The 16,121-nt window shown below is 43.8% G+C and overlaps 1 protein-coding gene across 1 annotated transcript; it reads left to right on the forward strand.

Moving 5' to 3' along the window:
* The first annotated feature begins 2,589 nt into the window (after window positions 1-2,589).
* Window positions 2,590-14,496, forward strand: LOC149274508 (importin subunit beta). The gene is made up of 21 exons (XM_089505412.1): window positions 2,590-2,629; window positions 2,936-2,994; window positions 6,239-6,421; window positions 6,520-6,720; window positions 7,493-7,645; window positions 8,122-8,181; window positions 8,262-8,351; window positions 8,431-8,541; window positions 9,043-9,144; window positions 9,307-9,531; window positions 10,047-10,238; window positions 10,325-10,455; window positions 11,510-11,657; window positions 11,745-11,816; window positions 12,205-12,349; window positions 12,539-12,621; window positions 12,934-13,041; window positions 13,131-13,274; window positions 13,549-13,654; window positions 13,917-14,031; window positions 14,331-14,496. The coding sequence occupies exons 1-21, from the start codon at window positions 2,590-2,592 to the stop codon at window positions 14,494-14,496; spliced, it is 2,634 nt and encodes an 877-aa protein (XP_089361538.1).
* The last annotated feature ends 1,625 nt before the right edge of the window (window positions 14,497-16,121 follow it).

Here is a 16,121-nt window from a genome sequence, read left to right on the forward strand (position 1 = left end):
ACCGTTTGCTGCCTATTGTGCTCGGATGTTTAACTGCTTGTTGAAAGGTGCAACATAGGTTTTACACATACGTGTACTTGCACTTAACCTGCCTTCCCTCATGACTATGTTCCTCTCGGTGGCCTGGACGGTACTGAAAAGGCTTGCACAGCGGAGGTCTCTATAGTTCTGAAGGGCTTATTCTTACCGTGGATTGTCCCTCTTCAGCGCTCATAAGAAACGTGCAGAAACTGTCCTGCTGTCCTTAAGGTTCCTTACCCCCCCCCCCCCCGGTTCCAGATTATTTTCTAGGTTAGCCAGATTCTGGGTTTGTGCAGTCTAACGGCATAGTGGCAGGGCCATGGGCCTAAGTTCTCAGACGTGCCCAACTGAGTCCTCTTTTGTGCTATTGTTTTAAAAGATGAGAAAAAAAACTTACAAATGACAACAACAAAAAAATGTTGACGTTAATAAAAACAAAATGTGACTGTGTTTCTTGTGTGGTTCATTTCTTCAACCGAACGTCCGTCATCCTGCTCCATATGACATTTGATTGCTCTAGCTGATTTGTCTGTGCGCATGCATGAAATCAGGTGGCAGAGGCAAAAGGTCTATACCATGTGTCCATGATGATCTCTGGTTCCTTTCCCTGTAACGTGTGCAGCATCTGATTATGAAGTCTCGATGGGCACGTCTTTCATATGCATTTGTCAGGTCAGTATCAGGAAGCCTACAAACAAGCAACTGAATATGCACAAGGATTTGTTTAGCTTCCTGAACCAAACTTCCTTAACCTGTCTTTTCTTTGCTCGTCTTTTCCTGTTTATTTGTTTTTGTTCATCTTCTACCGGTTTGTCTTTATGCTACGTTTAAATCCATTCTCTGGTGCTTATCCTCGTCTTTTCTTTAAAACCCACTGCTAAGCTCGTGTAGGTGCATGAATGTTATTTCACATTCTACATCAAGCAGAGCGTTTTACTTGTTTCTTTAGTTTAGAACTTTCCTGCGGGTGAATAGATGTTGAAATTCTGTCTAATATCTGTACAACAGAATGGTAGTAATACCTAGCAATGTTCCACCCCATCATCATTAAGACAATGCCTGCTTAATGACTGGACCGTGTTCCTTACATGAAAAATAGAACCCAGGCATCAGGGTGGATGGATTGGAAGAGCCGACAACTTTGGTGCATTAAGTCATTTCCTATTGTTCTTAATTTGTATGCAGTTCACCAAACATGGAAAAACACAGAACTTGCACACAATAATGCTTTTCAAATACTGGCATAAGGAATGTGATGTCATTCATTCGTTCGCTGTAACCTGCACAAAATACATACAACCAAAATACCAGGTAAATACAAACTTAAAGGGAAACCCCAGTCACTGTATGCACTTTAATGCTTATATCGGAGTGGTCCCTTTTAAAGTTTTAGGCTCTTCCCTTGAAACTGCATGGGGGGGGGGGAGATTCTGCAGAACCCCTCATACACATTTGTCCCATTAGCTGCACTCTTATTTTTGTACAAGAGACAAAGGGGGGGGTCTGATGAAAACCCTTATACTCATGCATCAGGGGCAAGAATCCCCAGACCACGGAGGAGGCAGGTGGGCATCTACCAACGCGTATCAAAGTACTCAGATGTTGGACGGAACGCCCGGACCCCCAATCTCTGTTTCAGTCCATCTCAAAGGTGTTTGATGGGGTTGAGGTCAGGGCTCTGTGCGGCCGGTCAAGTTCTTCCAAAGTCATCCAACCGTCTTTATGGACCTTGCTTTGTGTTCTGGGATAGAGTCATGCTGGAATAGAAAAGGGTCCAAACCGTGCCCACATAGTTGGAAGCATAACATTGTCCAAAATGTCTGCGTATGCCCGCTTCATGGTAATGACACATTTTGGACAATGTTAGGGTGACACAAACTGCCCCAATATTCCTTCCATGAATGCGACTCTCATCACACTGGAAGCCAATGAAGTTTGTGAGTCAGAGCGAAATGAGAAAGGTCATCACGCGGGGAGGATATGCTGGAGTAACCGTGACCCTATAGCATGGAAAGACCATGGTTCTCGGTAGAACATATTTACATAGATGTAAGGCAAGGTGGGGTAACAGAGGACGACCGGTATTTAGCAGGCCATGGGTGAGGCTTGGACTGAAACATGCTCCTTCCTCAACACCAGGTGGTTTCTGGCAAACTACACTGAGGCCATTAGGAGCCAAGCATCAATATGGCCCCTCTGTGTATAAGGTGTGTACAGTACAGTGACAGGATCACCGAGCAATAACTTATCGCGCTATAATCTCACGTGACAGGGCTCTCATGAAGGAACGCGCCTCGCCGCTCACATGAAGATTTTACATCCGCTACATAGCAAACCACTCCCCCTGCTCCCACAATCCTCAGTAGCAATGACTGGCCCCGCCGTCTTCCCCACCGCCAATCATGAAGTAGGGCGTACAGTTAGATCCGGCTAATATCTATGCGCGGCGGAACCACGCCCCCTTCTCACAGAGCGCCTGGATTCCTCCGCGCCACGCTCGCTCCCTCCCTCTCTTTCCCTCCGGCAGCCCGCCCGGCACCGCCCGAGCTCTGACCCGGCACCGCAAGCATGGAGCTCATCAACATCCTCGAGAAGACCGTGTCGCCCGGTATGGAGGCGGGAAGGGGAATGCAGGGAGATAGTGGGAAGGAGATAGGATGTGAAGGCCGAGAGGGTGGTGGAGGAGGGCGGCAGGAGGAATAGAGGGTAAGGTAGGGAATGTGCCGGGCCCAGGCTGTTGGCCGGAGGTGCTGTGGATCGTGGGGTTTTGGTCACAGAGCAGAGGGGTTTCCCTGGGTGTTAGGTAATGGGCAGGCTGCTTTCAGGGGGTCTTATAGTGCTAGCCGTCAGCAATGTGGTGGTGGGGTCGCTGTCTGGAGCTGCCGGGTCTGATTTTTCCTTCTTTCTGCCATAGACCGTAATGAGTTGGAGGCAGCGCAGAAGTTCCTGGAGCAGGCGGCCATCGAGAACTTGGTGAGCCCTGGGAATGACATATGTCGGTAGTGTCAGTGGTTGCTGGCAGGCGGTTGGGGCTCCCGCGCTTAGCTTGAGGCAATGGCCTGACTGAACCTCTGTCGCTGTGTGCTGGGTTAATCCCCTGCTTTCCTGTCATTTTGCGGCAGTTGAGGCCGGACTCCTTCTAGGCCTTACATTGCAACCGCCAAGACAGGCGCAGCCTAACCTGCCCGCCATCGTGCGGCAGCCAATTGAAAGCTGAGAAAAAAGCGAGCCGGTTTGTGTCGGACCAATGATATTAGCGAGCGCGGGGAGCGGTGCGCGCGGGAGGCGGTAGCAAAGCACGTTGGGTTGAGCTGGGGCTCCGTAGTTGGGAGGGATCCTCGCTGTGTGACAAACTGTACTGTAATGCAGCCTGCTGGGGGGGAGACGCGATAGACGGATCTTCAGTGTTGTCACATTATTTTTGAATGGCCTATTGCTGCCGCCGTAAGTCTGGCTCATTTATCCGGCCTTTCCAACAAGTAGATCATACAGGTTCCCCTAAAACCCTGAGCATGGGTGGTTAGGTAATGTTAATAGTGCAAGTAGTGTTATGTCTGATTCCCTAAAGATGGTTGACAGATCTCTCTTTCAAAGAGACATCCATAAAACCATCTTTATAGGAAACCTGCATCTGTGGTTATAGGGAAACCTAATGCTTCAGAATTAAAAACAAGCAGTGGAGCTGAGTGTCTGCGGCGGCAGAGCGACATCTACAATGCTGCATGCAGACTTAAAATTGGTTAAGAAGCTTACTTGGATGTGGCAGATCAGTGCTTGTGAGAGACCTTTTCGTGGTTGGTTCCAATTGTATTGGAATAACTTTGTCTGGAGAAAGATGCTGCGTTCTTTTAACGTGGGTTGCAGCAAGATAAGGGGGTCTCATAGTGCTGTCTTCCCCTGTAAATGGCTGGCAAAATGCCGAAACAATCGTAGTGGTGCCGGGAGATATGGTGGCTTTGTGGCCTACATACTTTCTCCTGCCAGAACGGGGAAATTATACCACCTTCTTATATCACCCTCTAGCTGGAGGGAGTTCTGCTACTTTACGCATCTCACTTACAGAATTGTGTAAGGCTCTGAAGACCATCTCCAGAAAGCTTAGAGGGCGACTAAAATGTTGTAAGAAGACTGAGATGTTAAGTATGCGCTGGAGGAAAAAGGAATGTGAAAACCTTGCGTAAAGTAATTTTTTTAAGTAATTTTATTTTAGAGCAGGAGGTCATAGTCAGAAGCTTAGATGTAAAGTAAGGAAGCTTTACTTTACTGAGAGCGGTGGATTAGTGGAACGGCCTTTCGGCAGAAATGGTAGGGGCTAAAACAGTGAAGATATTCATATATATGGGATATGCATAAAGCTATCCTGAATTTAATGAGCACAGGGTCTGATTAAGGTCCGAGTCTCTAAATCAGGGTGGGCAGACTAGGTGGGTCAAGTGGTTCTTCTCTGCCCTCGTATTCTACGTTTCTGTGTTTGTGACACTCTTCTCAGATACGCGTTTATTAGACGCTGTATGGGCTGTAGCTGGACATCACTCGCTGCTCTCAGCCAGACGCACGCGTTTTCTTTGAGCTTTTAGACCATCGTAGAAGCTGTAGTTGCTCGATGACTTACACCAGGGGTTCTCAAACTGCGGCCCTCCAGCTGCTGCAGGACTACATCTCCCATACTCCTCAGCCAGCCCCTTAGCTGAAGGAGCATTATGGGAGATGTAGTCCTGCAGCAGCTGGAGGGCCGCAGTTTGAGAACCCCTGACTTACACACTCTCTACACTCGCTGTAAGGCTTTAGTATGTAGTGCTTTTAGGATTCGGAATGATCCTTTAAGTAATCGCATGTACTTACCTGAATTGTAAGTGTTGGGGTTTATTCACTAAAGGCAGTGTTTTCATGTAATGTAGGTGCTAGTGTGCATACGATGCTCATTATTAAAACGACATCAAGCACGAGCTTTTATTTTGCAATTAGTGCGATTGACATCTGGTTTTAAAGTTACTTATTATAAAGATGAAGTTGAGTTTTTCTCTAACTCTCATTTACAAAGTTTGAGAACAAACTTCTTAAAAGCGGGAGCAGTGACTTTATCAGCTGGATCAGGCCGTACCCCTTGTTGGGATCCCCATGATTATTCCTCCAATTTAAGGTGGCTAAAGGTTAAATCAAACGACCTCTCCGATGTACAGTCTGGAAGTGTGACCGAATACTTTTTATTTATATTTTTTTCTCCATTTTACTTTTGTTTTCCAGGCAAAGGCTGAATACCAGCGAGTATTTCGTATTTTTGGTTTGGAAGGGTGGGGGGGATTTGCTTTTTGCAGATCTTTAGGCTTCGTTTCAGAGTGATGTAGACTTTATCATTTCGATGAGTTAAATGAGAGCGGTATAATGGAGCAGCCGGAAAGGCTAGCAGCATACTAGGAAAATGTGAGTTGCGGGAAAAAGAAGTAGTTGATAGATCAGTGAGCCTTTAATTAGAATATTGTCCTGTTTTAGAGGGACATACATTTAGAGAGCTTTCAAAGAAAGGGCCACAAAAATGGCACATGACCTTATTAACCAAAAAATCCAGGAACTCATTACAAACGTAATATTTGCATGTTAGAGGGGAAAGGGGTGATAGTGAAACCTTTTCAATGTATCAGGGAGGGAGTATTATAACTAAAGGGCATGATTTTCAGTCCGATGGCGGAAGATATTTATTACATTGCCTGTGCTGCTACTTGGAGGCCTTTAGAATATACGGGCCTCTCTCTAGTCCAAATGTGATAAAGGAGTTAAAGGCTTTCAGCATAAAGCTAAGGAATAACGCCTGTAAGCGCAGCCTATATGGGCCGGTTTACTTTCTGCCTTTAGCCCCTGGGGTAAGTAAGATGTTACAGATCCTCGATAACGGACATTCATCTAATAGAGGCAGTTGTGTAAAAAGGGTTTCTATGAGCTGCCCCACCTTACAAAGTCCACTCTAGAGTATGTGGTGTCTGTGGCGTGGACGATGCACCATTTGTTCAGGTTAAATGCACAAGAAGCATGCATGTCTTTCACAAGTACCCAAAGCACCGGTGTAAATGCGTTCAGCGAATGTTTATAGCAGATTATCCAGCAGCATGTCACTGTATCCATGCATTTACTCTGACATGTAAAGTTGGTATTTTAATGTAATCCTTTGCATTTCTGTACAGATTAATAGATACTCTTTTTCTTATCTTTTTTTTTTCTTCAGCCAACCTTCTTGGTGGAGCTTTCAAAAGTCCTTGCAAATCCTTCAAACAGCCAGGTGGCCAGAGTTGCATCTGGCTTGCAAATTAAGAACTCTCTCACTTCAAAAGATCCTGATGTGAAGTCGCAATACCAGCAGCGCTGGCTGGCAATCGATGCCAATGCCCGCCAAGAAATCAAAACTTTTGTAAGTTGTAGGTAGCTCAGCTTGAAAGAATGGTGGATCTTGGTTCCAAGCGCTATGCAACCTTGCTTACACGTGGCTGTTGTGCCATCTCCCCTCAGGTCTTGCGGACACTTGGCACAGAGAGCTATAGGCCCAGCTCGGCATCGCAGTGTGTGGCAGGCATAGCGTGTGCTGAAATACCTGTAAACCAATGGCCTCAGCTCATCCCACAGCTGGTTGCCAATGTGACCGACCCAAACAGTACAGAACACATGAAAGAATCAACGCTGGAGGCGATAGGATACATCTGCCAGGACATTGTAAGTTACATCAATTGAACTGTATTAACCCTTTCATTGCTGTATGGACAAAAGATGTACATCCTGCATTTTTCATGGCAGCAGGGGCACCGCCACTTGCTGCATGGGAAATCAGGTTGTTTATTGACTGTATTGCGTGTCACCTACTTCAAAGTTGTGGCATCGATATGTCCGATCGGTCAGTCAGGGTGGGGATTATCCAAGCAATTTTTTTTAAGACCTATTTTAACCCCACAGTGCAATCTTTTTTTCTAGAGCTCCACTCGAGATTCTCAGGGTAGTTGTGATGGAAAAAGGTCTGTTTAATAGAGGATCAATGGCACCTTAGCTTTTGCCTCCTTTTAGGAGATCTTCCCAAGTGTCGAGCATGACCTGTCTGTACAGGGTATTATGTTCTTTAGTCACCATATTTAATAGATGCAGTCATTAATTGGCTGTATGCGGGTTCCTGTAGTAAAATGCACTGCAACCAAACGCATTGTACAAATGCTGCTGTTCAAATATTGTGCCACAGACAAGGTGTGTACAATTATGTTAGCAGTTCTATCACACCTTTTAACTAAACTCCACATGGAGTGATGATAGAAAGTGTCTTCTGTTATCTTGATGTACCTCTTTATAGTTTACAAACATCTTTCCAGACCAAGCCTGTCTGTTAGCTGACCCTCAGCTAGTAATTGGCCTGCTTGCCAGGATTGCTAGCTTATTTGAGTACTTACTTGCACCCTGGTGTTTTCTCTTCCTTATTTGTTCTGTTTTGCTTTCTTGTTAGGACCCAGAGCAACTGCAGCACAAATCCAATGAGATCCTCACAGCAATTATTCAGGGCATGAGGAAAGAGGAGCCCAGTAACAATGTCAGGCTGGCAGCGACCAATGCCTTGCTCAACTCCCTGGAGTTTACCAAAGCCAACTTCGACAAGGAGGTGAGTAAACAGCCGATGCCGCACCGAGTGGATCGCTTATGAGACAAAACAGGATCTTGTGAGAATTTAATGGCCAAAGCATGCTCTCTAAGAGCAGTGATTCCATGCTGATCACGTGGCACGGGGAATGAGGGGAATTGCTGAGCTGGCAGATAACACATTTCAGATGCTTGAATTAGCCATTGTTTCCAGGGAATAGAAATGGTGATGGCTTTAACGTGTTCAGCCCCTTCAGTCTGTTTCATGCCCCCTCATCAACTGCTGAAGTTACCTCCTTGTTCAGCACTTTTAATCTGTGTCTTGTAAACTTGTTTTTCCTCTGTCTCATTTACGTTCCTTTATGCAACTGGAGGAAAAAAAAAATATATATCCATCTATATGCTTTTCATCTCTAAGGGTGGAATTTCATTGTTTTATTGTGGATAGGCATGTTTATCTGGAACGGACTGGTCACTTTGCTATATTTTTTTTTTCAGTCTGAAAGACACTATATTATGCAAGTGGTCTGTGAAGCTACGCAGTGCCCAGACACCAGAGTGAGTAGCAGTTTAGACTAATTTCCTGAGCGGCTAATGGCGTCTTTCCGCTCACATGTTTGATCGTTTTTGTCCTCTAGGTACGAGTAGCTGCTTTGCAAAACTTGGTGAAGATCATGTCTCTCTACTATCAGTACATGGAGACCTATATGGGTCCTGCACTGTTTGCTGTGAGTATTTTACTTTTCAGGAGTTTGATAGAAGTCCCTGGTCTCCAATATCCGGCTTCATATGTGTTTGGGTTTGCAGATCACTGTAGAAGCAATGAAGAATGAAATAGATGAAGTTGCTCTGCAGGGAATTGAATTCTGGTCCAACGTTTGTGACGAGGAGATGGACCTTGCAATTGAGGCAACAGAGGTACGTTTGTTTTTTCTGCAGTTCAGCGGGCTGTCGGTCAAATTAGTTCCGAAACTATTTCACTCCAACTGAGTTTAAAACAAATTAAGACCTTTAGATTTTCCACATTAATGTGTATTTTAAGTAGGGCGTGTGTTTCACAGAAATTCGTTTTGTACGGCGTATTGAGGTAGGATATTTGCTATAAAATATTCTACGATGAATGGTTTTTGTTTTCTCTGTAGTCAGCGTTTAAGTGACAACTTGGTGACATTGAGTGTTCCTTGAAATAGTTTTCTAAATGTTCAGCTTAATACATAAGTCTTATAATGGCTTGTCTGATGATGACATGTTCATGCACCACGCAGAATAACATCTGTGTTGATTATGACTTTCTGAAGACTTAATTTCTTACTGATACATATCCATACACAAGTGAAATGAAAAGGGTTTTTTTTGGGGGAAAAATCGTCTGAATACCATGATGCACACAGTTTGTCATATTTGAATGTTTATGTACAGGCAGCTGAGCAAGGAAGACCTCCAGAGCATACGAGCAAGTTCTACGCTAAAGGGGCTTTGCAGTACCTTGTCCCCATCCTGACCCAAACTCTTACAAAGCAGGTGAGCAAAGTGCTGCTGTTGTCTAAAAACTGCTTTAGCATGGCTATAGTGTTTGGTGTCTTCGTCTTGGCCCCTTTGGGAATGAAATTGTTTTTTGTCACGTGTGTCTGAATTTGCTTGTCTCTTAAGTATACCTGCACACAACTTTTAATATTTATCCAGGACGAAAATGATGACGACGACGATTGGAATCCATGCAAGGCTGCCGGAGTGTGCCTCATGCTTCTTGCCACCTGCTGCGAGGATGACATTGTTCCCCATGTCCTACCGTTCATTAAGGAGCATATTAAGAATCCGGACTGGCGTTACAGAGATGCTGCTGTTATGGCTTTTGGCTGCATCCTAGAAGGACCAGAGGCCTGCCAGCTTAAACCTCTAGTCATCCAGGTGTGAAGTCGAATACATGTCCTTACATTAAGGAGATTGTTAACCTTGATTTTCCTGCTTTGTCCAAGGATGACATGTTCATGCACCACACAGAATGATCTCTGTTGATTATGAATTTCTGAGGACAGCAATAAGCAGCATGCATGGTGTATGTATGTATGTGTGTATGTATATATATATATATATATATATATATATATATATATATATATATGTATGTATGTGTATATATATATATACACAATTATAATATAATCTAGGGTTGTGCACTATGAAACGCCAATTGTGTGTATATCTGAACTATTTATTGCAGATAGAATACTTGTGTGTTTTCTGGCCATAGTGTGACATGAAATCCTCCTAAACATGAAGCCAATCAGAATACGTTTTTATACGTTCCCTTTAGTCTGCAGTGTTAACTTATTTGCACTCTCATATGGAATCATGGCAACACATTGTTCAGGAATGTTTTTGCTTTGGAATTTATTGTAATCAGATCTTTTTGCTTTCCACAGGCCATGGCCACATTGGTTGAGCTCATGAAGGACCCCAGTGTGGTTGTTCGAGACACAACAGCGTGGACAGTGGGCAGGATATGTGAGCTGCTGCCTGAGGCGGCCATCAATGACGTTTACCTGGCCCCTCTTCTGCAGTGCCTCATGGAAGGACTTGGGGCAGAACCCAGAGTTGCTTCCAACGTCTGCTGGGTAATTTAGTTGTTGACCATGTTTTGTATCTTTCTGTTGAGCAATTGAAGGGTGGGAGTTCTGTCTAATCGTATGCATTATTACAGGCCTTTTCCAGTTTGGCTGAAGCTGCATATGAAGCAGCAGATGTAACAGATGACCAAGAAGAGCCTGCCTCGTATTGCTTGTCCAGCTCCTTTGAGGTGATCGTGCAGAAATTGCTTGAAACCACAGACAGGTCAGTGACCACACTTTTCATTAAGTAGATCTTGTAATCAGTCTATTTACTAAACTGTTTGCAAGAGTTGTAGTTTAAAGTCCTTGACTTCACTATACATTAGAAACATTTCATCCAACATTGACATGGGTCAGCTCTCACTCACACTTTAATACTTATTTATGCTCTCTAAATGTTTCCCTACCTTCTCTGCCAACCGCTTCCTTATCTTCTATCTTCAATCCTTAATCTTTTTTCTTCGTCCGCATCTCCGCAGACATAGCCTGACAACTTCTGCCAAAATGGCGGCGCTACAGTGACGAAACAAAATGCTGAGAGCAATATGGCAGCGCTTGCGCTTCAATCTTTCATAAAAACATCTCTGTGGACATAACGGGCAACTTGTGCTAAAATGGAAGCGCTGTGGTGATGGCATCTCCCTGGTCCTCCAATGAGGGCAGAGGACGTCACTGCAAGCACTGCCACATTGCCCTCAGTTCACGTGACATCCTCTCTGATTGGAGGATCGGAGAGATGCCCTCACCGAAGCTTTGCCATTTTGGCACGAGTTGCCGGGTAATGTCCACAGAGATGTTTTTATGAAAGAAGATTGAAGATGTAGAAGTGGTCAGCAGTGAAGGTAGGAAAACATTTAGAGGACACTGAAAAACTCATCCATCATTTTTTACCCATTTGCACATGTCTAATAATTTGTACAGGTACACTAAACATGAAAAAGGAATCATGGTTGAACAAAGATATACTAAAAAATATCCAGTCCCTTGGAGTAAAAAGCAGTATCGGCTCAGCCATTTTAGCTGGAGGAGCCTGCCAGTATTGGCCCTTCATAATTAGTGAATTGATGGTGAACAATAGTTTTCCTCTGGTCTGATGATGACATGTTCATGCACCACACAGAATTACAGCTGTGTTGATTATGACTTCTGAAGACTACATTCTTGCTATAAGGGAAGACATTATTTCAGTGTTAGTGCCTTCTGGCACCAAGACTCTTGAGTGTACAGATGTTGGGATACTTGTTTTCTTGAGAAGCTAATATTCCCTCTCCCCACAGACCCGACGGGCACCAGAACAACCTACGAAGTTCTGCCTATGAAGCTCTAATGGAAATAGTTAAGAACAGTGCCAAGGACTGCTATCCCGCAGTGCAGAAAACCACGCTGGTGATCATGGAGCGGCTGCAGCAAGTGCTTCAGATGGAGGTAGGAGTTGGAGCATCTGCTGCGTGAGACTGAGGACTCTGAGCCAGCAGCTTGTTGTGATGTATTCCACCTCTACTCTTTTCACAGTCCCACATACAAAGCACGTCAGATAGGATCCAGTTCAATGATCTGCAGTCCCTTCTGTGCGCTACTCTCCAGGTAAGGAGCTATAAAGAAACTTAGGTTTGTCCTAGTTCTGACCTCACAAGTGTACGTATACTTCAGTGAGAAATATGCGCATGTCTCCATATTTTCAAATTTCATGTTTTCTACATATCTTGAAGTACACTTCACATGTACTTTCTGCATGTCGGTGTATATTGATACCAATGCAATGTGAGTTCTGTAATGTCTGAAGATGACAAGTTCATGCACCACACAGAAATACTGTGTTGATTATGACTGTCTGAAGACGCCTCTCTACACACTTTGCCCATTTTTTTCTACATTCTTAAGATGGGTCGCCTTCCCTGTAGACTGATCGCTTTAGCCATGCGTTTCTAGACTGTTTTTCCACATTTTATTTCACTGTCCGTTTTCTTTTTAGAATGTACTTCGGAAGGTGCAGCCCCAGGACGCACTGCAGATATCGGATGTAGTGATGGCGTCTCTGCTCCGCATGTTCCAGAGCACTGCTGGCTCTGGGGGGGTGCAAGAGGATGCTCTGATGGCTGTGAGCACTTTGGTTGAAGGTGACGATACCATTTGGCTTTTAAAGGGAAAGGTTATATCTCATGCATGGTACTTTTTTATCTTGTTTCCTTTGTTCATGGAGTAAGTGCTATTGAGTATGGTGATGTGGTCACAACTTAAAATACAGACAAACCAGGCAGTGAACACGTAAACATTTAAACTTTTTTTCATTTTTTTTTTTTATGCAGTGCTAGGACCAGAGTTTCTGAAGTACATGGAGGCATTTAAACCTTTCCTTGGTATTGGCCTGAAGAATTATGCAGAGTATCAGGTATTTGTGTATACATTTCTAAACAGTATCAGCTCAGCCATTTTAGCTGGAGGAGCCTGCCAGTATTGGCCCTTCATAATTAGTGAATTGATGGTGAAAAATAGAATTCCTCTGGTCTGATGATGACATGTTCATGCACCACACAGAATTACAGCTGTGTTGATTATGACTTCTGAAGACTACATTCTTGCTATAAGGGAAGACATTATTTCAGTGTTAGTGCCTTCTGGCATCAAGAGTCTTGAGATATTGGGATACCCGAGAGCTTCTTGTGCTTAAATTCTTCATGAATTACTTTTTTTTTTCTTCCAGGTTTGCTTAGCTGCTGTGGGACTTGTAGGTGATCTGTTCCGAGCTCTACAACTAAATATTCTGCCATTCTGTGATGAAATCATGCAACTTCTCCTGGAGAACTTGGGTGTAAGAACTGTTTTTGCTCACTAATCTTAGGCCTTGATCCTCTTGTGAATTTAAACAGTGACTACATTGTTTTTTTCCCTCCATTGTAGAATGAGAATGTTCACCGCTCAGTGAAGCCACAGATCTTGTCTGTGTTTGGTGATATTGCCCTGGCCATTGGGGGGGAATTTAAGAAATATCTAGATGTTGTTCTCAACACATTACAGCAAGCATCCCAAGCTCAAGTTGACAAGGTAAGGCAACAAACCTTCACAATGAATGTAGGACAGTACCTGAAGATTGAGCAAGGCTATTGGTTTTGGGACACTATGTTTTTGTTAATATTCTCTGGCTTTTGCACAAAATGTTTACGTAGCTACATAGACCCCTTTAAACTGGTCAAATTTGGTGTATCTGGCCAAGGTCATGGAGTGGTTAGAAAGTAGTGGCTGCTTCGGGGCTTAGACATCATCTGTGGTGCACAGCTCCGAGAAGTGACCCTTATCTCCTTTACTCCCCACACTCTAGACAGACTACGATATGGTAGATTATTTGAATGACCTGCGAGAGGGTTGTCTGGAAGCATACACAGGAATCATCCAAGGGCTCAAGGGTGATCAAGAAAACGTGCACCGTGAGTATTTGCAGAGAGGGGTGGAAAACATTGTGTAGAAGTTAGGAGCCAGCTTCATATTTTTAAGATGTGCAATAATGAGCTAGACCTAAAACTATTGGAGCCATGGCTTTATTTGTAATGTTCTGCACCATAATAAATACACCTTCCGGTTTGCAAAAAGGTGATTTAAAACTCAGTGTGTTTAGACTGTAACTATAGCTTGATTTGCACTTGATGTTGGACAGTATTGTCCTCTTTAACAAGCTGTTTAACTTTACAGCTGATGTGATGCTGGTGCAGCCTCGGGTGGAGTTCATTCTATCCTTCATAGATCACATTGCCGGTGATGAGGATCACACAGACAGTGTTGTGGCCTGTGGTGCTGGTCTCATTGGGTGAGTATTAATGGTTTAGGCATTCCTTGGATATCTAGATTTGAAAAGGAGGTTCATCACTAAAAAATGTTAATGTCCATAATACGTATCATTTACCAAAAAGTCTTCATGTGTGGTATACATCAAGCCTATTCTGGTAGCTTTACAGGCAATATAACAATTGTGATTTATATTGCAAAGTCTTCTGGAAGCATAGTCTAACTTTGTTGGTTAAAAACCTTTATTATGCGGATTTGGTTTGTGCCCGGAAGTATATGCCCCTGTCCGTGTTAGCAGCTTACTTTCCTTTGTCACCTCAGAGATCTATGCACAGCTTTTGGGAAGGATGTTCTTAAACTGGTAGAAGCTCGTCCGATGATTCATGAGCTTTTGACAGAAGGAAGGAGGTCCAAGACAAACAAGACAAAAACTCTTGCTACTTGGGCCACCAAGGAACTGAGGAAGCTAAAAAGTCAAGCCTGGTAAGGAAAGAGTGCTGTGTGGTGACCTGGGGAGTGCAGCGTTGAACCACTGCCCATTTATTACAAGCTTTTCTACCTTTTAATTTTTCCTCTTTTCTCTTTAGACCTTGCCGGGTAGGTGATGCCTAATAGCCCACTGGAAATCTCCAACCTTATTTGAAAACAAAATTATATCCCGGAAGTGAGAAGTATGAGCGGATACTGAATGTTTGGGAATGAGCGAATGAATGAGTGAGGCTTCAAGCATACCGATAATGCAACCACAGCAGTGCTGTGAGAAGAGCAGACTTCCTGGGAATGAGGTGGAAGAACCGTGATAGTCTGCCCAATCCCCCCAAGAGGAACAAGCGCAGTAGACGTCTGCTTTCACTGCCTTGTGGCCAGGGCAGAGCAGGAGTGACTGGTGTAACTTTATTTTATAATTCATTATAACATCTGCCCCCCTGCATTTAATTTTTTTCCCCTCCAAACTCCCTGCTGAAGAATGCAGCACGCCGCCTGCTGTGCAACCCATCTGAGAGCAGGGAGCCTGAACGGAAGGATTTTTCAGTCAGAGTGTGTGTGTGTGAATGAGGAGGTACAGCAGTGTCTACAGTCTGAACTTCATTTGCCGTTTATTCTGACCCTGAGGAGAAGGTTATTAGTGTTCTAAGTGCTTCTGGATTCATCTAGAGGAATAACACTCAGCATTGTCATCAGATGCAATACAAGGTTTCTAGTATGAAAAATGTCTTTTTCTAGTTTAACTCTGTTTTAACTGCTTTTCTACAAGTGGCACTTAGGAGCAGATTGCAGGTGCCTCTTGCAGTCAAAGTAGTTAGGGGAAACACTGGCTTGGATATTCTGTAGTCCTGTAGTAAGCGAGCTGCTTGTGGCATTAACTCTTGGTAAATTGTGACTAGGGCGAGAGGAATTGCTAAAATTGATGGAACAGGAAAAGCCCTCAAACTAGCACATAGTGCCCTATCCTTCAAAAATTGAGTCAGAATTTGAAATTTGTTTTGAAGGTAACAGCCCTGTCCCTCTAACGTGCCAAAGAATCAAATCCTTAAAGGTTTCTTCAGTGTGAATAACCTTTTGCATTTTGCTCGGTGGGGGTCAGCGGCTCACTTCTCTCCATTCTTGTTTTTGAGTCGGTGCTGGCTCCCTCTGTAGTGAGATAAAAAAAAAAAATCGGATTATCAGTAAGTCAAGTGATGCTATGCCATAGAGCACTACGCTAACTTTTATTTCACTGACTAATGTGATACTCTATTTCCTGCACTTAAACATTAAAATTGAAAAAAAAAATAGTTTAAATGAAAATAATAAAAAAAAAAAAGTGTAAGTATATTCTAGATACGGATGGACGTACGTTGGACCATGGCACTTGTACAAGGTTCTATTTTTTCACTGCAGTTAAAGATTAATAAAATGGTGTCAAACATCCCCTGCCCTCTATCTTGTTTTTTGGTGGGATCACATAAAGGGATTTTGGTGACTCCCATCCCCTCCCCAACTCCATGTGGAGCCCGGCCGTCTGTCTGTGATAGGAGTGAATGTGTTTGTGTGTCGTAGGCATCCTTCCCGCTTTAAGGTTATGCACGTCATTTCTTTATGGGCCTTTAGGGTAACTGAACACAGAGGGGT

This window comes from Sceloporus occidentalis, unplaced genomic scaffold (assembly GCF_023333645.1).
Source record: "Sceloporus occidentalis isolate IW3139 unplaced genomic scaffold, rSceOcc1.0.p SCAF_328, whole genome shotgun sequence".
NCBI lineage: Eukaryota > Metazoa > Chordata > Lepidosauria > Squamata > Phrynosomatidae > Sceloporus > Sceloporus occidentalis.